The 26,129-nt window shown below is 37.7% G+C and overlaps 1 protein-coding gene across 2 annotated transcripts in view; it reads left to right on the top strand.

The window, feature by feature from the left end:
* Window positions 1–26,129, top strand: part of LOC127617710 (attractin-like) — a 103,966-nt gene that overhangs the window by 13,187 nt on the left and 64,650 nt on the right. For both annotated transcript variants that reach the window (XM_052089771.1, XM_052089772.1), the window contains exons 2-8: window positions 9,249–9,332; window positions 12,282–12,395; window positions 14,680–14,808; window positions 20,751–20,953; window positions 24,081–24,249; window positions 24,347–24,437; window positions 25,663–25,912. In XM_052089771.1, the coding sequence (XP_051945731.1) occupies window positions 9,249–9,332; window positions 12,282–12,395; window positions 14,680–14,808; window positions 20,751–20,953; window positions 24,081–24,249; window positions 24,347–24,437; window positions 25,663–25,912 (1,040 nt within the window). The remainder of the gene's footprint in view (window positions 1–9,248; window positions 9,333–12,281; window positions 12,396–14,679; window positions 14,809–20,750; window positions 20,954–24,080; window positions 24,250–24,346; window positions 24,438–25,662; window positions 25,913–26,129) is intronic.

Genomic DNA, 26,129 nt, shown 5'->3' on the forward strand with positions numbered 1-26,129 from the left:
GTGTAAGAAACAAATCAATAATTACTTTTTGTTTAACTTAAAGTAGTTACTTTTAGCCATCACTGGGATGCTGTTTGAAATGACTGCTACGTGCAGTTTTAAATAGGCTGATTGATTCCATAGAGATTCATTGAGGATGATCTGCCTTCTGTTGCCCATCTTGGCCTGCTGTAGTTTTGCTGTTGGCCCTCGCCAATTTCAGCGGAGAGCTCCCTGCTTGATTGCAAGTTCATGCAATCATCTTTCTTCCAACATGGTTTTATTCTACTCATCTCTGGATTTACGGCGTTTGAATTCCTCGGCTGGAGTTTATAACTATTGCGCTGCTCTTGGAATTGCGCGTCACCCTCGGTATGTCCACCGACGATCACACCTGCATCCCTGCAGATTACAGACTGATTCCTCTAACAACCACCACATACCGGCTATCTGGTCTTCATGCCGTCGCCCTCCGACTGGTGAATGTGATGTGAAGCAGGGTGTCATTTTTGATAATCTCAGCTTGCTGAAAACACATCTTTTATTTTGCTGCAAAACAAGATGGCCTTCATTAGGAAGTCTTGGTAGCTCGGCGTGTATTGACGCTAATTATCACTTGGAGTCGCAAGTTCGACTCCAGCCAGGTCTCCTAAGCAACCAAATTGGCCCAGTTGCTAGGGAGGGTAGAGTCACATGGGGTAACCTCCTCATGGTCACAATAATGTGATTCTTGCTTTCGTTGGGTGCGTGGTGTGTTGTGCGTGGATGCCGTGGAGAATAGCGTGAATCCTCCACATCTCTGCAGTAACGAGCTCAACGAGCCGCGTGATAAGATGCATGGAATGACTGTTTCAGAAGTGGAGGCAACTGAGATTCTTCTCAACTGAGATTGAGTCACTACGCCACCACGAGGACTTGGAGCGCATTGGAAATTGTGCATTCCAAAAAGGGGAGTTAAAAAAGATGGCCCTCATTAATACATGGTCAATATTGTACAAGTCTTTTATTCTGAATGATTTTTATTTTTTTTAATATCACGATCATTAGACTTTTTATTCATCACTGAGACCTGGCTAAATCCTGGCGAACAATTGCCCCTGGGGGGGCTCTAACACCGCCAATTTGTGACTTTTTAAGTTCCCCACGGACTTCAGGACAATGAGATGGCGTTGCCACTGTTTTTAGAAACACTTTTAAATGTAGAACACTACATAATAGGAATGTATTCTAGTTTTGAGGTCCAACTATTAAAGATTGACATCTTGGGTCCTGCTTTCTGTGCACTTGTGTACAGACCTCCCATAATTAATAAGGACTTCATCCAACAATTTTCAGATTTTCTCTTTGGACTGGTGTCAGCCTCATGATTCATGGGGATTTTAATATTCACGCATGGTGTCCTTCAAAACCTCTGGTAAATTAAATTATGTCCCTCACTGACTCGTTATATTTTGTATGACATGTCAATGGTCCTACTCACAATATGGGTCATACATTTGATCTTGTGTTATCTTATGGTCTTTCTGTATCCAACTTAGAGGTCTTTAGATATTGGCATTTCTGACCATTATTCAATAATGTTTGTGTCTGTATCTACTTGTCGTCTTGTCTTTCACTCGTCTTCTACTAATCCTTTTTCAGAATTTTATCTAATGCATTTCACAGATGATGTCTTTGCTGGATTGACACAGAACAATTGGTTGAAGCTTTTAATAAATCTTGTACATTTACACTTGAAAATGTTGCGCCGCTCAAGCCAAGGAGAATTAAGGGTGTTTCACAGCCTTGGCTAAATGACGTCACCTGTGCTCTCAGACAAGAATTATGTCTCATGATATTTTAAAGGAGTGTTTAACTAACTATCAGTGAGCTGTAAAGGAAACAAAATCTCAGATATTGTAAATCAACCAAAAGTATTTTTTAATGCAATAGATTCTGTTTTAAACCTAACTAGAAATGCTTTTCTGGACACCACCCAAGAGACCTGTGAAACATTTGTAAATTTCTTTACTCACAAAATTGAGCAGATTAAAGGTGCGATTGTACCTTCACAATTTGTTCAACCACTAATTCCATCCCCGTCCAGCTCCCTGACTCACTTTGAACCAGAAACGTCAGCATAGTAAGCAGATGTAGTCCCTAAGATGAAGTGTTCCAGTTACAAGCTGGATATTCTTTCTCAGCACCTTCTTAAAGTTTTCATGACTATCAGTTCCGGTGTGACTGCTATAATTAACAGCTCATTAGCAAGTGGAGTTGTTCCAAGAAGTTTTAAACATGCAATTCTACACCCTTTGTTTAAAAAAAAAAACTTCTTTGGATCAGGCAATGCACAACAATTACAGACCAATCTCCAAACTGCCTTTTATTTCCAAGATTTTGGAGAAAGTTGTTTATTTGCAGCTCTACACCTATCTAAATAAATGCATTTAACATTTTAGATACATTTCAGTCTAGTTTCAGACCCTTGCACAGCACTGGATCTGCATTGTTGAAGGTCACTAATTATATTTTTCTATCCATGGGTTCAGGTTCACCAGTTGTCTTATTTTTTTATTAGATCTCAGTGCTTGGACCATAAAATACTTATCTATCATTTTGAATGTATGGTTTGCATCCAGGGTATGGCCCTCCTGTGGTTTTCCTCCTATCTAAAAGAAAGGACATTCTCTGTTAATTTAGGTAATTTTTCTTCTACGTTGGCTTAATTACAGAGTGGTGTCCCTCAAGCGTCGATTTTAGGACCCTTGTTATTAGGGATGCCCCTGACCAAAGAATTTCCTAGTAGACTAGTAGTTGTTAATTTAAGCCATTAGTCGACTACTTGGTGCATGTTTCTGATATTAATTTAATTGCTTATATGTTGGGGGGCATCAGAAAATGGAGTTCCAGGGCTGAGAAAGAATGTTAAAAGTAACATTGCTAACACTGTTCTACATTACAGAGAATAATTTGCCCGTAGAGACAGATATAAGCTTGAAGAAACACTATTATGTTATATTAAGAACAGATGACAGAAAAGCTGATACAGAGGCGTGCAGTCGCGTGAAATGAGCAAATCTAAGGAACTCACTCTTGTTTCTGCCTTTTTTTTTTATTAGTGCTGCAAATGACCTCAGACGTCACAGCTCAAGAGGTGCTATGTGTTCAGTTCACTTTATTTCCACAGAGCAGTTTGTGAACGCAACTCTGCAGCCTGTAAAATAATACAAACTATATAATACAAAAACACGTTCAACTCGAACCATGATTTATATTTCGGTGATTATTATTATTATCATCATTATAATTATTATTTTTAAATTTATAATTGTTTTTATGTCTTTAGTGCAAGTAATTTTCCACCTGCATGTTTAGACAGATTCTTGCTTGACGGTAAATGGAAAGGTGGTTATATATATAATTTTATCTCTTTATTGTTTATTTATTTGCTTTTTCATTTGGAGTGCAATTTGAATTCAGAAATTTATTTGATTTAAGTTTTTTTTATATTTAATTTTCAATGCAAAAATTCAAAGCAAGAATATTCACTAATCCCTCAGCCCCGAGGTTTCCGATGTAATTTGATATTTCGATATATATTAGGTTTGTTCCCTCCTTTACTATATAAGGGGATTATATAGAGGGAACAAAACTCATTTATTCATACACATAATATATTTTCCTGGATAACCCGATGGATAGAGAATGCACGGATGTAGCTTCTTTGCCAGAGAGATGTTGTCAACTTTTCTAAAGCCATCTTTCAAAAAGCTGAACTAAACACATTTTAAATGCACTTATTTTTTTCCTGTTTCATTTGAACTTTTAGTTAAAATAAGTGCTTTGAGTAGGCATAACCCTAACCCTGCTTAACGAAAATTATCCCATGGTACCAACCAGCGCTAATACCACTGTTCGTCGTTTTCCTGCAGAATTTATTTTTTTTGACCAACCGATTAATCAAAACTCGGTCTACCAAGACACTTCACATCGACTAATGGTTAGTCGACTATCAGGGGGCAGCCCTACTTGTTATTTTCCCTGTATATGCTTCCTCTGAGCTCTATTTTTCAGAAGTACAGCAACATATCTTATCACCATTATGCTGACGATTCACAATTTTATTTCCCAGCGAGTGTAGACAAGAATTGTTCATTTAAGAATGCCCTAAGTTGCTTCAAAGATATTAAACATTAGCTGGCAAAATAGTTTTTTACATTGGAATGAAACCAAAGTTCTGATTTTGGGTTCCTCCATGTCCTGCTTACTTGGCCTGGTTGCCCAGTTAGGTCTTCTGTCGTCGAATGTACAAGATCATGCAAGGAGTCTTGGAGTGCTTTTGGACTCCTCATTGCTTTTCAGTAAGCAGATCAGTGCTGTTGTCAAGGGTAGCTTTTTCCACCTGAGATCTATCGCTAAAAATAAAACAATTATTTCCCATACAAACTTGGAAATTGTGATCCACATCAAGGTTAGATTATTGTAACTTTGTACATTGGTTTACCTCAAACTGCGTTATCCTGCCTACAGCTGGTTCAAAACGCAGCAGCTAGGCTTTTAACAGGGTTAAGAAAGAGAGATCACTTTTCCCTGGTTTTAGCATCTCTACACTGGCTTCCAGTGAAATTGAGTAAATTTAAAAATTCTGCTTTGTCTACAAGTGTCCTTCTCCCTTACTCCCACTCCAGAGCGCTCTGATCAACTTTTATTGAGGTTTCCTTGTTGCCGCTATAGATCTAACGGTGACCTTGCCTTTCTGTGATAGGTCCTAATATGTTGAATAATCTCCCTTTCCATGTGAGGTCAGCTTCCTCACTAGCCATTTTTAAATCTTTTTATAAAACTTATTTTTACTCTGTAGCTTTTGAATAGTTCATTGTAGGGCTGGGCGATAAATCGATATATATCATGGAATATTTGATATTTACTGTGTGTCGCTAAAACACAAGCAGTTCGGCTTTCTCAGGCTGGACGAAATCCGGTCAAATGCACTCACTGCGCTTGGAGAGAGCTTGCTCCGCACCGCTGCCAATCCTATGATCCACCTTGCGAGCATGATGCTCTGCTTTCAAAGGAATTAATTGAAAACACTCTCAGCTTCGCTCACACACACCAGTGGTAACGTAGTGTCAAACAGGATGAACTTGCTAATGCTAGCTGCCTTGCTAACAATTAGCACCGCAAGACTTCATGACAACGGTTGCACCCTCTCATCGTCTCCAGTGAAGAGCGCGACAGAACAACAGTGATGTGGACAACAGCTCTGATCTTTCTGCGCTTTAATCTTGAATATTGTTCTCTAGCACCAAACATGCCTCATTTCGGCCCTGTCCCGCTCTCCACGCATTGCCTCTTTTCCCTGCATGTGTGTAGACGTGAAGTGCCGCATGAGTTAACGTGGTTTCAAAGCACCTTTTAGACCATAACATTTTTATTTGTTGAAATCTTGAATATATAGTTGAAGTCAGAGGTTTGCATATACTTTCCTACAAACCTGACTTGGTTACATCAGTTCTGTCTGGAGGAATAGGCCAAATTCCAGCAACTTATTGTGAAGAAATATCATCTTCAACATTCTCCGATAAAATTTTTGTTCTTCTGCAGTATAGCTCCTGAAGTAAATGTACGAAAGGAGTTTTATATATTTATAGTAAATCGTTTTTGATCTTCAAACGAGATATAACATAACATAACATAACATAAAACAAAGGTAACCCGAGTAAACACACAATACAATTTTCAAATATATTTTTATTGAAGCAAAAAAGTTATCCAACATCTCTTTCACCCCTTTAACTAAATAGCTGGTTGTGCCACCTTTAGCGGCAACAACTGCAACCAGATGCTTCCGATAACTGGAGATCAGTCTTTCACAATGCTGTGGTGGACTTTGGCCCACTCTTCTTTGCAAAACTATAAGTGACCTAAGGGTCAGCCACATTGTAGGGTTTTCGTGCTAACTGCCCATTTATGTCCTGCCAAGCATCCGAATCGGGGTTCAAGTCAGCACTTTGACTAGGCCACTCCAAAACTTTAATTTAGCTTCTTTTGAGCCATTCAGAGTTGGACTTACTCCTATGATTTGGATCATTGTCTTGCTGCATAATTCAGTTGCGCTTGAGCTTCAACTCTCGGACGTTCTCCTTTAGGATTTTCTGGTAGAGAGCAGAATTCACATTTCCCTCAATTATTGCAAGTCACCCAGCCTTGAAGCAGCAAAGCATTCCCACACCATCACACTACCACTACCGTGCTTGACCGTAGATATGATGTTCTTTTTGTGGAATTCTTTGTTTGATTTACGCCTGATGTAACAGGACACCGTCTTCCAAACAGTTCCACTTTTGATTCATCAGTCCACAGAACATTCTCCCAAAAGGATTGATGATCATGAAGGTGACCTTTATTGATGTGAGAGAGGCCTGCAGTTCCTTGGATGTTGTCATTGGCTTTTTTGTGACTTCCTGGATAAGTTGCTGTGCTCTTGGAGGAATTTTGGAAGGTCTGCCACTTTTGGGAATGTTCACTACTGTGCCAAGTTTTCTCCATTTGGAGATAATGGCACTCACTGTAGTTCTTCGGAGTCCCAGAGCCTTTTAAAAAGCTTTGTAGCCCTTCCCATACTGATGCATTTCAGTCACCCTTTTTCCTCATAATTTCTGGAATTTATCTCAACCATGACATAGTGTGCTACTGTGTGAGACCTATTTGCAAACTTCATGCTGCTATTTAAAAAAAAAAATAGAAAAAGATCTATTTAGATGTTGATTTGATTGAAAAGGGCTGACATTAATCAGGCCTGGGTGCTGAACCCCATTATGAATGCAGTTTAATAGATTTGCGGATTTAGTAACTAAGGGGGCAAATAATATTTCATACAGGCCTAGTTGGTATTGGATAACTTTTTTGCTTTAATAAATAACATTTATCATTTAAAAACGACATTTTGTGTTTACTCGGATTGCATTTGTTTTATGATAGATTTTGTTAGATTTTTTTAAAACAACTTTGTATGAGATATACACAAAAACAGAAGAAATCAGTATGGGGGCTAATACTATTCCACATCATTGTATATTATGATTCATTATGTTGCGTGCCATCATTATAATCTAACTGCAGCAGGAGCACGCGATGGAGCATCTCCGCGCATCAGCCATGAGAAGTTTGAAACACTCTCGCACTGTATTTCACGCGACTCATTAAACTGCTCTGACCGCATAGAGAAATGGCAATTTTTGAGTGTGTGCTTATTTATACAACCCATTTCCTTATTATTTGAACTTTAATAAAGGATGCATTAAAGATATAATGCCGGGGTGTTTCCTTTTTTAGACGCTCTGATTCTCGAGTTTTGCTCAAGCGGAACGCCAGGTACGGCTCTGCTTTATTTCATGTCAAGACGACACTGGGTCTATATTTACTTTTTGTATTTGTCTGTTATAATTCCTCATACTTTGCTATCTACATCACTTTAATCTGTTTGGAGCGTGACTCTGGACTGTGAGCTGTTCTTTCTTCCTCTCCTCAATCAAGCACGAGCTGAAGTGCTGCTCTCCTTCGTCATCATTGCGTTTCAAATGATTTCATGTTGCGTTAAGAGATCAAACGACTATTCAACAATGGAAATTTGTGTTGACAATTTTTTGTTGTCGATAACATTGACTAATCGTTTTAGCCCTAATTATGCTATTCATTTATACATTTAGAACCAAGGTATTACTTTGAGGCAGCTGTACAACACTCTTAATTACGCATTTAAATATGATGATTACTCAAGTGTTTTTTCGACTACACATTAATGTTTGTATTTTACTACACCTATCAATTTAAAGGTGCACTAAGTATCTTTTTGTCATATTGGACTTACAGTAACACCTAGTGGTTTGGATGCAACATCATTTAAAATATAATGCCAGTGTAGAAATTTAGTTTTCACAGTCAGCCAGGATTACTTTAATCCATGAGTGAAAGCCTCAAATAATAGTGTGGTAACTTGGATTAAGCATGTAGTATTTGGCTGGTGATGTGATTCTAACATGGCAACCCCCATGTGCAGTTTTAATTTTAAAGTGGGTGGTCATGATTTCCTACATATTGCAAAGTTACAATTCATGTCTTTAGGAGTTAAAGGAAAAAATGACTGAGTGCACCTTTTAAGAGGTGAACTTTTTGATACTGCTGGTATGAGTTCAATTGAAGATATTTATTTTATATTGATATATCTACAGCCTCAGTGGGCAATGCAGTTGAACCTTAATACTACAATAGTATGCCTATGCACTTCAATTCAAACAATAAGAGTGTAATATAAAAATGCAAAATGAGGCTTCAGTAATGATGGGGATAAAGTAAACTTTATTGACTATGAAAATGGTATGCAGAAATATGCAATATAACAATTACAATAATAAACATTCAATCGTTTATTTGGAAGTAGATATAATAGAGAGATTTTACACACTAAACAAATGAATATACATTCTTGTGCTATGAAATTGGTACATCATAAATTACACGTGAGCATACATTCATGGGGATCTTGTACCTATAGTGGCATTTAGATGCAATTTTAAATTATGTACTCTGTTTAAACAGACTGTACAAGGACAATGGAACGTGACAACAACTTTGTGCATTTCTGTGACTGGGGTAAAGACATAAGAAAACAGTGGCACGCATACTTGGGGAACCTCGAAACTGCAGCATTTTTATTAAATACTACCTGAAAAAAACGAAATCTCTAAACACATCACGATCGGTAAAAACAGGAGTTATGTCCGATTGATTAAAGCATGACAACCAATGTAAGCTTCAACAACCCTACCAGAAAACATATCCAAGCATTATAGCAGGTAAACAATTTTGCCAAACAATTAAAAGAACAAATAAAATGCCACAGTTTAACAGCTGTTGGACTCACCGGAGCTTATGGACCTGAAGTAAACACGCAAGGAGGAATAGTGCATACCTGCTGTTTAGCATAAAATCCGACCCGACAGCTCTAAATAAAAACATTATTGTAGGCTTACCGAAGTGAAATCGTGTAAGACAAGGACAGGGTTTTGATCATGGATTTTTTTATATACTCAATGACCTTTTGTTAATTGTAACCAAAGAAATCACTTTAAACTCTTACTGAATGCAATTAAACTTACCCAGCATGTCATCTGAAACTGCATTTGGGCTGTTACACTGTGTTTCATATTATGCTGTGCTTTTCGGTATGTGTTTTTGCAGCTGTTTTTTGCATTAGTGTAGTAATGTTGTATTTCTGTCATGTACAGGCTAATGGGGCCCTCTGGCTACTTCTCTGACGGGCCAGGAAACTACAAATACAAGACCAAGTGCACCTGGCTCATTGATGGACAGTGAGTATTGCTCTATATTGTCATTCTCTATTTCAGATTAAAGGTCTGCATCACATTGAAGCCCAAACCTGGCTTGTAAATTTGATTATCTAACCCTAATGTCAAATATTTAGGCCAAACACACAATTGCTCACTGTCTTTTTATGTCCTCTTTAGGGCAGGGTATCGTTCCAAAAATTCAGATACCGATATCTTGACTTCGATACCGGTTCCTAAACGATACTTTTTTCGATACCAAATTTATGAAATCCGTTTTAACAAGATTACAAACTTTGGTTTTATTTTTTCAGTTTGTTTACTTTTTACAGACTTAAAGACTCCTCTCCTGAGCCCTCTGGTCTCCTCATGCCAGGGTCGGTAGGGTCAGAGGCTGTAACATTAATGTGAAGAGGGAAAAAAACAAAACAAGAAAGCTAAACTGTTTATTCAGCCAAACTGAAGGATAAGTAGGGTTTAACAAGATGACCAGTTTAATGCGAGTTAAACTTGATCAGTCACTGTCAAGCTTTTTGCATTTTTAGCATCGATTTAGCTAGCTATCGATAGCCATGCATCCAAACAATATCTAACATTACTTAGGTCACAGTTTATAGGACTATGTCACCGCACACAGGAACGTTAATTTAAATAATAAAAGTACACAAGCATGTACCACTACAAGTTACCTGATTTTGTTTGTTGGTTTGTTTGCTAAACGTTAACCTTACCTGTCAGAGTCCCAGTCATAGCGCCGCTGCATTCATCAGTAGTTAAAGGAAGCTCTGTGACAGGAGGGCGCTGAGAGGATTACTGCACCGACTCGGTCTTCTTCCAGTTGAAGACGGAGCAACTTTCTGCTCTTAAATGTATTCCGTGCACTGTCAAGTGCTTCATCAGATTTGACGTGTTGCTGGTCTTGGCAGTAATTATCTTGTTGCAAATATTGCATTCGCGCTGCTGGCATCGAGCCTGGTGAAATGCAGACACACTTTTGATCTTTTCCATTTCTTTTATGTCTATGGGGGTTGAGACGCATACACACTACAGCATCACGTATGAGCCGTGTCTCTGGGCGTAACCGGCTTAAACTAGTGTTTTTCCTTGATGCCTAAACGCAGCCAATCAGTGGCACTTTTAGATTTGAGCACATCTAGCATGCTACATGCCTGTTAACCCCTTAGGTATCGAAATTTGGTACCGAACGACAAGACATTTTTCGATACTCTATTGTTTAGAGGCAATTCGGTCTGTGCCTAAAATGTATCGAACAAGATACCAGCCCTAGTCCTCTAGCATCATGTCCTAACCAGACGCAGTGTGATAAGATTCCAGCGACAAGCAATCTGTCTGTCCACACCAGGCCCAACACAACACTGCAGTATTCGTTCACTAAAATTAGGGTAATTGACAATAAAATGTAGCAATCACAGATGGAACAGTATATTTATTGAACGCAACTCATTTTCGCACATAAGCGCCGTAACGCTTTATACGGCAAGCCCCAATGGGACAAATACACAATCACACACATACGCAGGGAAAAGTTACTTTATGAAACGCATCCTTATTCGGTCTGTTACAATTGTTTGTTCTCGTGGTACTCCTGTTTTTATTTAGCTGATCTCCACGTGACTGGGAAGAATGTTAGAATGAGCTGGTATTTCTCCCTCTCCAGCTTTAAATTAAATGAATGAATCTCCACATTATTTAACAAATAGTGCAGTTAATTTAACACATTCATTTAGTGCTATTAATTATATAAAAAACAAGGCAATAAAAAAAATTCACGCAACTAATCTCTCCCCCACATGTACTTAAGTTCCGTAAAAAGGATTGTACAATCAGAGCAATTCAAGCCTGATGTAACACATTGATGCTGTAGGGGGCAGTAAGCGCTCCAGTTTTACTTAAACATGTGAGTGGTGGTGGCGTATTGAGCTAAAGCACTGAACTGATAAGCAGAAGGTTGTTGGTTCGATCCCCACAGTCACCACCGTTGTGTCCTTGAGCAAGGCACTTAACTCCAGGTTGCTCCGGGGGGATTGTCCCTGTAATAAGTGCACTGTAAGTCGCTTTAGATAAAAGCATCTGCCAAATACATAAATGTAAATGTAATCCATATGACTCCAGTGGTTAAATCAACGTCATACCACTGTCTCCTTAAGATGATTCGCTTATGTTTTCCTCTTTTGTAAGTTGCTTTGGATAAAAGCATCTGCCAAATGAATAAATGTGTATGTATAACTTTCATTGTATATCTTGTATATATGAGAATTTTTTGGGGGTGAACTAACCTTTTAAAAAGTTACATTTCACTGTAAATAGTACATTTAAAATAAATGAATGTGTCCCAAGTGTTTCTCAATGAAGTATGCATTGCTTAAGTGTTTTTAAGCAGGGCTCAATTATTTGTTTTCCATTAGGGATGCAACGATACTGGTATTGGAATTTAATTCGATACCGCACTCATGTACTTGTAAAAATGCTCTGATACCAAAAATCGATACTACCTGACGGAAGAATGCCATTAGGTAGACATTCAGCACACTGATTAAAATCACGTCATGTCCTAGTGAGATTATTTAACAACAGAAGCTGTGATTTAATGAGAGTTTGCATATGCAGCGTTTTATATGTGAGTGTTTGCAAATATGTGGAGTCGGTGTTGTGCTGTCAGCTTAGACTGTTTGTGGGTATCGTATTGAGTCTGTGCTCTGACTGGTACTGCAGAAAAACCGGTATCTTGACTTATTTTTTTTTACTTTAGTACCGACTTGGTACTTGATTTGAATTTAGTTTTTTTAAATTTTTTTATTACAAGCCCAAACCTGATGAAAAACTAAGCCGAAAACCATTCCAAAAGCAAATAGTTTGTCAGGTCCCATCAAATTTAGGTCACGTAGCAGACTTCTATCTGGGATGCACCGTATTTGTGTGAGGTTTGTTGGTTAATTTGTCTTTTCTTTGCAGGCCAAACTCTATTCTGCGTCTTCGATTTGAACATTTTGCCACTGAGTGCAGCTGGGATCATCTGTATGTGTACGATGGAGACTCAATCTACTCTCCTTTACTTGCTGCCTTCAGGTATTCTGAAATGTATTTATTTTTTCTCAATTAGCTGCATTCAGGTGACGTGCATACAGTTTATGCTACAGCATAGGTGTAATAGGTGTGTGTGTGAGGTGTAAACTAGGAGTGTGACTTTCAGGTTATGACCTGTAAATCCAGAATCAGATTAAAATATGGATCCTTCCGGAGAAGCCACTGTGTACACACCATATCAAACTCTTGTTTCTAGTCTTTGCATAAACTCTAAATTGTATTAAGATGCTTTAAAAACAAGTCACCATGTTTTATAAACAGTCACACCAGGTGTTTTTGCTCGTTTCACTGGTCAACTTGATACAATAGTAGTCTTTGACACTGCTCTGTTTGTTTGAGCATCCAGACCAGCCTGACTCTGTTAAATTGGCTCAACCAATGGCATGAGATTAGGGCAGAAATATGAGGGTATTGTTTGGGAAACCTGTTTAAATGTATTATTATTATAATTCAAACTTCAATTTTTAGAGTCTTTGCCTTGAGTGGGAACAGGTGACAGCATGTCCTGAGACAAACTTTATGCAAGTCAGTTTGCACGAAACACTCACATTTAATGAAACACCTACAGTTAAAAACACTGGACATTTTTTAATAGAAAAAGATTACCTAACAATCAGACACCCACATGCACACTCACTCTTATAATAGAGTAAAATGAAAAGAAAACAGTTGAATCAAGGAACAATTTAAGCTGTTGCATAATAAAGATGCCTTGCTTCAGGTGGTCTTGGTAGACTTTGGTTTCCTGTAGGGCTAGACGAATATGTGCAATATATTGTTGATGATTTTGCTGGATTTATTAAGTTAGTATTATAAGGAAGCACTGTGAATATCACAACAATTTGAATGTGCTTGTTACTCTGCCATATTCTTAAAGAAGTTTTAATTGTCACTAGACTAGTTTCCTGATTCGAGTGAGGCGGGGATGTTTTAAACGCATCTGAAAAATGTATCTTAAACATCTTATGTTGGTTTTTAGTTGTTTTACCATACATTTTAACCTGGATTTCATCATGAAAATAGCCATTAAATCTGGAATGGTGTTAAAAATAAACACTTTTTTTTAAAATCATGACTGATTTATACTGAGTTTGTAAACTGAGATTTTTTAAGTTCCAGAAATGAATCCAAATCACTTCAAACTGACTGTTTTAATGAATTGACCTCAAACACTTATTCAACGTTTGCATCATCACTCGCTAAAGTTCACGGAAGACTTCACAATGCATTTTTCAAATATTAAAATGTCTTAAAAATATTAGGGCTGTGAATGGATAACAATTTTTAAACCATTAATCGAAGTTTTCTTTTAATTACAATAAATCACGGTACATGATATATTACAACAAACATAAAAAATATTGTCAGAAATATATTTACATTACTATTTAACTGGTCATCATATATTTAAATATGTACGTTAAAATATATATATATATATATATATATATATATATATATATATATATATATATATATATTTTTTTTTTTTTTTGCTGATATTTAATTAAACCCATTTTTGTATTAATTTTATATACTTTTTATATTAAATTATGTATACATGCCATAAAATCAGTGGACATGTTGTAATTAAAAGTTGGGCTAAATCTTCTGCCGTTTGCAGTGGACTTTCTTTTTCTCTTTTTTTTTTTGTATGATCAAGTGGGCAGATTAAAATATGTCAAACTTTATTGGCAAGAGAAACTTAAGTGTACATTGCCAGTTCATTATTGGACACTATACATAAAGATATAAAACATATTGAATGCTCAAGTTTAATTTGCTGATGTTTAAAACTATTATTTCCTCTGGCTGCGATTCGTCAGTCTTAAGTATACATGGCTGCAGCTCTATATTGTGCACATGCTGGCTCTCACTTGGGCGATTTCTCTTTTGACAAGGTTTATATGAAAGTGATTGAGTGAGTGTTTTTTGGGAGATGCGAAGAGATCCAGTATGGCAGCTTTCCCGTATCTCTCTTATGCCTGGTTGGCCGCTTGCGTTTGAAGCCTTCATTGTCCATAAAGAAAATCTGCTTTAGAAACTGCATTAACTGCATTAATTGCGTACATTTTTACACTTAAGCAATTTTAGTCTACTTGCCAACAATGGCTATTTGCTTGAAATTACTCCTGATTGAAAAAAAGAAAAACTACATGCAAATACATAAATATCAAGATATAACTTGTGTAGCTACATCATCCAGCCCTAGTTCCCTGTCAGCATAGGTATGAAGCGTGAAATGTTCTTCTCTTCTACATTCCAGTGGTTTGATTGTTCCTGAGAGCTATAGCAACGAGACCATCCCAGAGGTGGTGGCACAGTCTGGTTTCGCCCTGCTGCACTTTTTCAGTGATGCTGCGTATAATCTCACAGGCTTCAACATCTCCTACAGGTAAGCTTTAATTACTGAACCTAACCAGACTAGAAGCTTACAGCAGCACAAACACTTACTGTCACTTCTAGGGCTGTCAAATAAAAATTAGAATATTCGTCGAATTTAAGAACAATACGCACATTTGAATGCTAAAACTGGCCATTTGAATTTTGGATGTGTGCCAAGCACTGCCTATGACTTCAAACCGATCGCATTCTTGTGTTAAAAAAACCTAGATGAAGTGCAGCAAAATACAGTTTAACAGAAACCAGGTATCTTGAGATGCATTTTAAAGTTCTTTTTAACTTGATACGGTATCTAAAAAAAAACTGTGCTCCTGCACCAGACGCTGAATGAACAAAAACACAGTGAAACAAAGATGTTCGTCTAGCGCATTTACGTAGAAAAACGGATGGTTGCAAAAGCGTTCGATGTGAACAGCCGCTTACAGTAGAGGGAGCTCTTTGGCCATTATGTCTTGCTCTCTTAACAGCATTAAACAATGGGTTTGTATATATAGGAGTTCAAGTTGGCAATGTGTGTCTTGAGATCCTTGCATTCTTTTCCTTTCTGTTGTGTTCCATCTGTTTGAACAGCCACTGACCAGGGACCATGAGCCGCTTAACCACGAGTTCAGCCACTGGGAATAATTCTACCCTACATACAGCTGTAATTATGAAAAACACTGTGTTAGATCACTGTTATTATGAAGTTTGAGTCTGTGGTAGTATATACTGTGGCACCAGTGCAAGTTTAACACAATGTTATCACAGAACTTCCTATTGAAGCGTTTTCCCCCCTCATTTTACTTTTGACTAAAATCTTTTAGAATATTTGAGAATGTGAGAATATGAACCGACTAAACTTAAAAAAAAATATATACGTTTTTGTGCACTTTAGTTTAAAATGGAATGCCCTCTTGTGGACAAAGGAAATAATGTCAATTTAAAAAATACTGTAAAATTCCAATTAAATTTAGAAAATTAAGGTAACATTTTTAATTTAGTTTCTCTGCCCAATTGACAGCCTTAGTCACTTCATGGGTTTTATTGATCGGATTGCTGTCCAATTAAATATGCATTACATATGTGGCTTGAACAGCCAGATGCAGTTACACATGACTGAGTTTTATCTGGAATGTGTCTCAAACCACCTCCGTCCCAATATGAAGTCTATTCCAAAAGGTAGACGGCAACATTCTGCTTCCTTGTAGGATTCAATGTTTCTTCCAAATTCTAACGCAGTGTATAAATGTATATCCATGATGGCAGATTGAGTCGAGAGAAATGTTGACTAAAAATTGACTTGTATATCTTTCAAGACTGAACAGGATTGTGAAATAAATAATCTAATTAAATTATTTTGCCCAATATTTCTTTGAGCTAGGAACCTTTATGCTTAGTGTTTCGTTGTTAGCTTAGCAACATGCTAACATCAACCTCTACTCTCAACTGATTTCAATAGAGTCTCCTAGGTGCTTTACATGAGGAACGCTATGTGTGTGCCATGCAGAGTTACTGCCTATGTGAAACATTCCTAATCAGTCACTTTTGAGTTTCCATTTCAGTTTTGATCCCTTAGAAGGCAGCTGCCAAAATAGGCAGTAGTCAGCAAGTCAGCTTAGTAGGTTTTAGAATTAGGCTATTTGAGGATAAATGTGTTTATATAAGGTTCCCAGCAGGTACCTTGTAATTCCAGAGGATTTACACCCCAAAGTGTTTGTTTACTAAAAAATAAAAAAAGCTGTCAGTTAATTAACTGTAAAATCCATTTCAAGTGCATATTACTTCTATTCTGTTTTTGGAACACAAAAGAAGTTTCACAAGATGTGGACACTGCTCGTTTCCATGCAGTGAAAGAATACAGAGACGAGGGGCTGTCATACACCAAAAAAGTGGGAAAAAAACATTAAAGAAGTGCAGTAAAAGCAATATGAATAACTCAAACACTTTCCATGTCTTCTTAAAGGGATAGTTCACCAGATACTGAAATTCTCTCATTATTCATTCACCCTCATGCTATTCCAGGTGTGTATGACTTTCTTTCTTCACCAGAACACATGTGAAGAAAAATAAAAACAATATCTTGGTGGTGTGCACGTGACGTCAACACATTGGCATTTGAAACTCGAGAACTGATGCACATGCATCACAGCTGGAAGAGCAGCGCTGTTTACAAGTGAGGAGGAGGAATGCAGTACATTAGCTTGGTTGGTTTTGTTTTAGATCTGTATTCATCTGTTTCTTTACCCATAATGGTGCGTTTGTGTGCTTATCCTGGATGTTTCAACAGAGGAGAATGTGAGATTACGTCTATATCATGACAATGAGAATAATTCACACGAGAGACCACTTGGACTCCACCCTCTCCTGAAGCGTTGGATTGTAGTTCAAATTTACTTAAATATTGATCTGTTTTTGTACCAAAAGTGATAGTATCGCTTTAGAAGACTTTAACTGCTGAAAACGTATCGATGACGTTTATGCTGACTGTCTTTTGATTTTTAGACCTTCAAAAGAGAAATCTCCATTCACTTACATTTTAAGGCCCTATTGAGCTATTTTTCTTCAAAAGTCTTACACACATGTGATAGCATGAGGTGAGTAAATAATGAGAGAATTTTCACTTTTGGGTGAACTATCCCTTTAAGTCTTACGATAGCTTTGTATGAGGAGCAGACCGAAATTTAGGTCACCATTAGCTATACTTGCCCTCCACCGCAGCTCGCAAATATAATTTGAAATCCCTTATTTAATTATGCCATGTGAAGACACATCACACCAGGTTTGATGTCAGTGATGCCAAACACCATTGGTTCTCGTATTACCCAAGTTCTGCTTTCCCTTTTGTGTTGCATAGAGGAAAACATTCCATACAGGTTTGGAACAACACAAGGGTGAGTAAATGATGAATTTCATTTTTGGAAGAAATAACCCTTAACACCTCTGTGCACTAGAGAACAAGACCAAGAGCTTGAAAATGCAGGTCAGAGTAATTTAAGAAGACAGATGTACAGAGAGAACGAAGGCTTCATGGAGTTCTAATGGTGACTAGGGTGGTTTCTATATCGACTGCATTCACGGGGACCCAAAAAAACGCTGTGTAGTGCAGTATCAATAGAACATCAAATACCAAGCCTCACACACACACTGTAGACACTCACGAAGACTCATAAAGCTGCTAGACTGCCTCTTATTCTCTGCTGTCTCTTTCGTTACGTGTTCAGCTGTAGATGCGTGTGAGCTGCCTACTAATGTTGCTGTTGTTGCACAGTTCAATTTGGGCTGCTGCAAGTGTAAGATGAAATCAAACAAGCTGTTCTCACTTCAAGCTAGCACCTCCCTCCACCCAACAGTTCTTTTGAAGATGTCTTACTATAATAACTATAAAAGTAGCAATGATCTTTTCTTTGGTTAGTATTTTAACTTTATAAAGCTTTCTTTATCTTTTCTGACTTTAATTCCATGCAGTAGCACACTGACATAGTGATTGATGTATGCATAATGTATGAGACCGTCCCCTCCAAATCCAATCACAAGTGGTCACAGGAGACACATTTAAGCGGCCAGGTTTAAACCGTGATGTCTCACCACATGTGATCAGATCATGCGGTCCTTAAAAATGATTGACATTAGTCTGGATTGGGTGATCGTGGAAGAAGATAATATCAGGGCTTTTTATCTCTAACAAAATTGTTAAGCTGTCATCCGTTTAAATGCACAAATTTTGACTAGTCGTTATTTTGTATAATATTTAATCTATTCCTGAAACCCAAATCCAGACACTAATTTAAGCAGGCTGCATAGAGGGGACTGTTTCATTTCATATTATTGATGAGTAAAATTAATGTCAACACTGTCCAGTGAAAAGCATGACCTGACGTACCTGAAGTGGCTATCCTGCACTTGAAAAAGCCAGCTGGGAAAGAAAAAAGCACCGACTCAAATGTGAAAAAATCTATAGTGACTTTCAAGCCAATGTTTCGGAAATTCGCTTCCCACACTACCACCAAAGTGATTTCCATAGCTACTTTGCTCATCTTGCGAAAGGACATTTTCCTGTGCACACCATGAGTTAGAGAGGGAAGAAGCACGAGTGGCCTGATGTGAAGTGAAACTTTGTATACATCTGCTCTAGATATCCTCATTTGTTAATAATTCTATTTTTAATTATATTTCAAATGTAACATTAACATGACAGTAATTTAAGTTCAGCCTTAGTAAAAATAAAGCCAAGCAAAATGTGTAAAAATGTAGAACAGATTAATAGGGAAAAATATTAACCAACTAGTAATTCCAGCGTTGACTAGCAACATCAGAACTGTTTAGACGAGTAGTACTCTAGTTTCGCTCATCCCTAGTCATGTAAATTTCATGTAAACACTAAAATTAAGTCAGATTTTTTTCATCAGACCTATATTTTCAGACCAGAATTTATCATCAGACCTACATTTAATGCCACTATAGTTTGGGCTTCCTCCAGCATGTACACTCACCTAAAGGATTATTAGGAACACCTGTTCATTTTCTCATTAATGCAATTATCTAATCAACCAATCACATGGCAGTTGCTTCAATGCATTTAGGGGTGTGGTCCTGGTCAAGACAATCTCCTGAACTCCAAACTGAATGTCAGAATGGGAAAGAAAGGTGATTTAAGCAATTTTGAGCGTGGCATGGTTGTTGGTGCCAGACGGGCCGGTCTGAGTATTTCACAATCTGCTCAGTTACTGGGATTTTCACGCACAACCATTTCTAGGGTTTACAAAGAATGGTGTGAAAAGGGAAAAACATCCAGTATGCGGCAGTCCTGTGGGCGAAAATGCCTTGTTGATGCTAGAGGTCAGAGGAGAATGGGCCGACTGATTCAAGCTGATAGAAGAGCAACTTTGCCTGAAATAACCACTCGTTATAACCGAGGTATGCAGCAAAGCATTTGTGAAGCCACAACATGCACAACCTTGAGGCGGATGGGCTACAACAGCAGAAGACCCCACCGGGTACCACTTATCTCCACTACAAATAGGAAAAAGAGGCTACAATTTGCAAGAGCTCACCAAAATTGGACAGTTGAAGACTGGAAAAATGTTGCCTGGTCTGATGAGTCTCGATTTCTGTTGAGACATTCAGATGGTAGAGTCAGAATTTGGCGTAAACAGAATGAGAACATGGATCCATCATGCCTTGTTACCACTGTGCAGGCTGGTGATGGTGGTGGTGTAATGGTGTGAGGGATGTTTTCTTGGCACACTTTAGGCCCCTTAGTGCCAATTGGGCATCGTTTAAATGCCACGGCCTACCTGAGCATTGTTTCTGACCATGTCCATCCCTTTATGGCCACCATGTACCCATCCTCTGATGGCTACTTCCAGCAGGATAATGCACCATGTCACAAAGCTCGAATCATTTCAAATTGGTTTCTTGAACATGACAATGAGTTCACTGTACTAAAATGGCCCCCACAGTCACCAGATCTCAACCCAATAGAGCATCTTTGGGATGTGGTGGAACGGGAGCTTCGTGCCCTGGATGTGCATCCCACAAATCTCCATCAACTGCAAGATGCTGTCCTATCAATATGGGCCAGCATTTCTAAAGAATGCTTTCAGCACCTTGTTGAATCAATGCCACGTAGAATTAAGGCAGTTCTGAAGGCGAAAGGGGGTCAAACACAGTATTAGTATGGTGTTCCTAATAATCCTTTAGGTGATTGTATATAGTACGCGTTAATCGGACCACGTTTGGTCATTGCATTGTACCCAGGAATATATGGCAGTAACACCTGTAATAAGCTGTTATAACAATGGAAGAACAAAACTTGTTTGGAAATTTTTCTTGTTTTTTTTGCATGTCCGTTTGGTGCTGCTAGTGGTGCGGAAATGACACACTTTAAGTTTTGTATTGTTCTGGTTTATTAATACAGATTTCCTGGTGCATTGTTTTTTCTCCGACTTTACTCAGGATGAACATGTGCCCCAATAACTGCTCTGACCACGGAGAGTGCCGCATGGGGAATTCCAGTGACGCGGTGCAGTGTGTCTGTGAAGATGGCTGGAAAGGGGAGGCCTGTGATGTCCCGTATTGCTCTTCTGACTGCGGCTTCCCTCTGCGGGGAATGTGCCAGAACATTACCAAAAGATGCCAATGCAGACCAGGATGGCAAGGTAGGTTGTATACTGTTGAAACAACAATAGGTTACCTAAAAATGAAAAAAAAAAAAGAAAAAAACTGAATAAGAACATTAAGGATTAATTATTTAAAGGTCATGTGTGTGTTTTTTTTTTTTTTTTTTTTTAAAGGTACTTTTTTTTTTCAATGTTTAAATAATTTCTCCTATCTCACCTTAATATGCAGGGACAACTGTTAAGTAAGCCATAGGTAGGCTGATTCCCCCAAAAGTGTAAACACTGAGCATCCTGACCAGCCCGACATAGCAACATTGGCTTAGCCATTTACGCTAGTTTGGGGCAGGACTATCTGCTTGTTCAACCAATATACCGGGGGAGTGTTCACAAATGCTTTGAATACTATCATCATCTGTCAAGTTCCATTTGGCGATGATGCTAGTGGCACATAATTTTCACATTTCCTGGAAATTATGTCTGAGTGTGTGCTTTTATACTTTGTGCAGTTCTGTCTTCAAATGTTGCCCATGTAATTTCAGATTGCTCACTCAAGAAGGATACTGATTAAAATAGAGCGATATAATACATTTTGTTACCTGTGGATGTCCTATAGACATATTATTTTTATGTCTTTTTGGCTATATAAGGAAAGCTTATCTCGTCATGAGTCAAGATCTCTGTAGACCTTTTCTTTTTTCCCCTGATTGTTTCCTAGCTCTCTTTCCTTTCCCCTCTCATAGCCATACTTCAGCCTCAAAGTCTCCACCTCTCTAGTGTTGTTTGGGTTTGCTTGGCAAGACAGTACAGTCCACAGTGTACTCATACTGTTTTGACTAGTACTGCTTTGTTCCTATCCAGAGCTGTGTTTTAAAACTGCTTGTGTTATAAGCTTAGCTTAATTCTGTTTGCCAACTATAACCCAAACATACAGATGGTTTTAGGTACTGGAATTGAGTGTGTTAATTTTTCACATGCATTAAGATTTCAGGCTGGCACAAAGACTAAAAGGACTATACATTTATGCTACCTGCAGCTAAATAGTTGATAGAAGTGTTTCAAGCATATGGCTGTCCTAATAATAAAATTATGAAGGTATCCATCATTTTAGCCAATAAACTAGTTAAAGGGTTAGTTCACACAAAAATGAAAAATATCTTAATTACTCACCCTTTTGCCATCCCAGATGTGTATGACATTCTTTCATATGCAGAACACAAATATTTCTATAATATTTCAGCTCTGTAGGTCCATACAATATAAGTGAATGGGTGCCAAAATTTTGAAGCTCCAAAATCCACATAAGGACAACATAAAAGTACTCCAGATGACTGTAGTGGTTAAATCCATGTCTTCTGAAGAGATATGATAGGTGTGTTTATGATTATTATGATAGGTAATATGATTATTATTATTCTATGATATAATATTAAGTTTTCCTTCACCTTCACTTTCTCCTTCTGTTTTTGGTGATTCACCTTCTTCATACATATCACCCTCTACTGCGCAGAGATGAGAATTTATGACAAAAAAAGGACTTGAATATTAATATTTTTTTATATCATATCACTTCTGAAGACATTGATTTAGCCATTGGAGTCTTATAGATTACTTTTATGCTGCCTTTATGTGCTTATATGGAACTTCTACATTTTGGAACCTATTCACTTGCATTGTATGAACCTACAGAGCTTAAATAGTCCTCTTGTTTGTGTTCTGAAGAAGAAAGAAAATTCTTCTGGGATGCCAGGAGTGCAAGTAAATCATGAGAGAATGTACGTTTTTGGGTGAACTATCCCTTGAACTTCTAGTGCTGATAAAAAAAAAATATGAATAAATCCAAGATGTCCATCAGTGTTAATTGGAATAGCAATAAGTGTATTGTAAATATGGCATTTTAGTGGTTGTCATGATAGTTTGTGTTAGGCTGTTTTTAGGCAACAACTAACCTGAGTTTTGGAAAGAGCACTGCCACCCACTGAGCTATGAAGGTTTAGGTCTCTTATGTCTGAGCTCAGTCTCACTTCTGATCTCTGGAAGTGTTTATTCACCCATCTTTGACCAACAGGTTAAGCCACAAACAAAGCTGACTCATTATTACAGTTCCTCACTGATTTCCTGTTTCATTTATTTTTTTTTTTTCTCAGGTTTTTAGATTTAGGGAACAGCCCTGTGTTTTATCTTTTATTTTATTATCGTTATTACTTTTTACTCCAATTTCACACACACTCTTTCTGTTCTCATTGATAGTATCTCTGAGACTCTACTCCTTTCTACTATGTCAAACATACCTGTGTCGTCATTATTGCCTGCAAGTATCATAAGACTGTACTCTGTCTGGATATTACTCACCTGCTGTTTGCCACTCTGCTCAACTGGATTTACTCACAATGTTTTCATCACTGTTTCAATCATCTGTTCAATAACCCTGCTACTAAGTTCATATCTCTGCCTCCATGACACCTTTAACTTTTAAACCCTCATGCTTTTATTTTGACATTCTGAACTCTCCAGGAAGTCCTGTATGTCTGTTTGTAGACAAGTTCACAGTAGTTTAATTTACTACTTATTCAAATTATGATAAAATGCACTTCCAGTGCCATTCTAAATGCATATTATAATTGAACCAAACTATTGAGCATCTACATCTGAGATTTTATTCGTGAGTAGCGCTCAAATATTGCGCACCTCGGTGAAAGTTAAAATAGCCGGAAGTGTGTAAACACAGCAGCACCATTCAATAACGCGCTGGAGCTGCATGTACATTTTATATATTTACTTATTATATATACACAGCCTTTTGTGATTCACAGAGCTATCGCACGTCTTCAAGTGGCTTTGAATAAAATGCATGAGTCATATGAACTACTTTTATGGTTCTTTTATGTATTTTTTTGATCTTGACCGTAACGTGACTAAGTGACACAGTATTTGCATTCACATCCAGATTCAAAAATGCCTCGTTGGCAAAATGGCACTGGTTCTTAGTTCATGTGTATAATTATCAGAGGTGATGCACCATTTTTTAAACTGTGGACCCGAACTCAGGCTAGACGAGAGCATTGCAATGCACATTTCATGTTTTTTGATTTGCGTGTCAAAAGCTGCATGTTTAATAAAATGTGATGTCTTGAATAGCAAAGTGATGGTTTGTGTGTTTGTATTTTAGGCCTGGATTGTTCAATAACCATACCAGCAAATGTCTCGTTCTGGACACGTGAAGACAACAGCGGGCACGGCCTTGCACGGGCTTCCCACAAGGCTGTGGTGCATAATGACGTGATGTGGGTGATAGGTGGACATGTGTTCAACTACACACACTACCAGATGGTGACCGCGTAAGTGCACACACACACTGTAGCATGATAGCTTTATTGGCTGACAGTTTCAGTTTCTCTTACTCTCTATGTGTGTTTGTGTATCTGACTCTCTCAGGTTTAACATCTCCTCTCAAAGATGGATGTCATTAAACAGGTCCATCAACACTGTAACTGGACGCTATGGTCATTCTCTTGCCCTGTATGAGGTTTGTGTTTATGAATGAGTGGGTTGTTTAATAGTGTTCCTCTTTTATTATCTTTTTCTTCAGTAAACCGGGGGATCTTGTTTTGTGTTCTAAGTGGGTGTTTACATTTGGAGTGTACCTTGTGTTTAGCTGAATAGTGTTCATGTGCAAGCACACTGTATTAGGACGGTTGACATAACATGTAACTTTACTGTCCTCATAAAAAGGCCTTTTTTTGTCTGAAAAATGGCTGATCAGCAAACAGCATAGAAATAGTTTTTAGCAATTTTAAGTAAACTGGACATTTTCCACCAGTGTTACTATCCTCATCGTGAGCTGTGAAAAATAGAATAATTTCAAAATGTGGATATTAGTATGTATGTTGACATTAAATAATTAGGGGCAAAAATGACTTTACATATTTCCCTAAACATTTCTGTGCAAAGTCTATAAAATATTATCACCAATTATTTAGTCCTGTGTGTTATTTAGTTATTTAGTTTGTAATATTTCTGTGGAACGACAGACCTCCATAATAGTGATTTTTCACCATTAATAAATTAACAATATAAAATAAGTTAAAGCTTTTCTCATTGTGTGGATGCTAACACATGGGAGTCTAACTGTTGTAACAGTGTGTCAAAATAGCTTAACGGTGCACTCAGTAATTTTGTTGTCAACTTGGACTTAATACTGACACCTAGGGCCGTGGATGCAGCATCATTCAAATGCAACAGTTTTAAGTTACCAGTGCCAATGTAGAACTTCACAGTCGGCAATGCTTAATTTAATACATGAGTGAAAATGTCCATTTACAGGACAGTTACTGAGATTTAAGAGAGTAATATTTGGCTGATCATGTGATTCTAACATGGTGCCCATATGAGGGGACCTTCTCCATGTAGAATAAAACACCTTTTATAAGGGCATGACTGGGGTCTTAATCTCATGTGATTGCTCATGATTTTATACATATTTGTTACAAAATGACAATCAGTTTATTTTTGAATAATACTTTTTAATGAGGAAAAAATTACGGAGTGCACCTTTAATACCTGCAATGTGACATGTTGAACTATTTTAAACGATACATTTTTTTATAGTGCATTATAATCATTGTGCCTACAGTTTTCGTGACATCATTAATTGAGATTACACGGATAATGCAACTCTTCCCCATATAACATATTTGATATGATATGTCATCTTACTTGAACATGACTTTTTATGCATTTGCTCATGTTAGGACAAAATCTACATGTACGGAGGGAAGATTGACTCCACGGGTAATGTAACATCAGAACTGTGGGTGTTCCACACAAAGAACCAGTCATGGGTTCTGCTGAATCCACGTGCTAAAGAACAGTTTGCTGTCGTGGGCCATTCTGCACACACTGTACATCTGCAGCCCGACGGATCAGAACCAGTCATACTGATTGTCTTCGGACATTGCCCTCTGTATGGATACATCAGCCAAGTGCAACAGTACAACATCGGTCAGTAGGACAAATTCATATACTGTCTAATTGACTCATATGGAGAGAAAAGTGGGGCTAGGTTTCACACTTTTTCTTCTAGTAAATTTATTTCTCAGGCTTTGTTTATTTAAGTCCTGCATAAAAAAAAAGCTATTAAACAAATTCACAGTTTTTGCCCAGGAAAAAACGTAGTGTTTGTTTAACAAACATAAACCTTTTGTGACAATGTGTCCCA

Source organism: Xyrauchen texanus, chromosome 24 (genome assembly GCF_025860055.1).
Source record: "Xyrauchen texanus isolate HMW12.3.18 chromosome 24, RBS_HiC_50CHRs, whole genome shotgun sequence".
Classification (NCBI taxonomy): Eukaryota; Metazoa; Chordata; class Actinopteri; order Cypriniformes; family Catostomidae; genus Xyrauchen; species Xyrauchen texanus.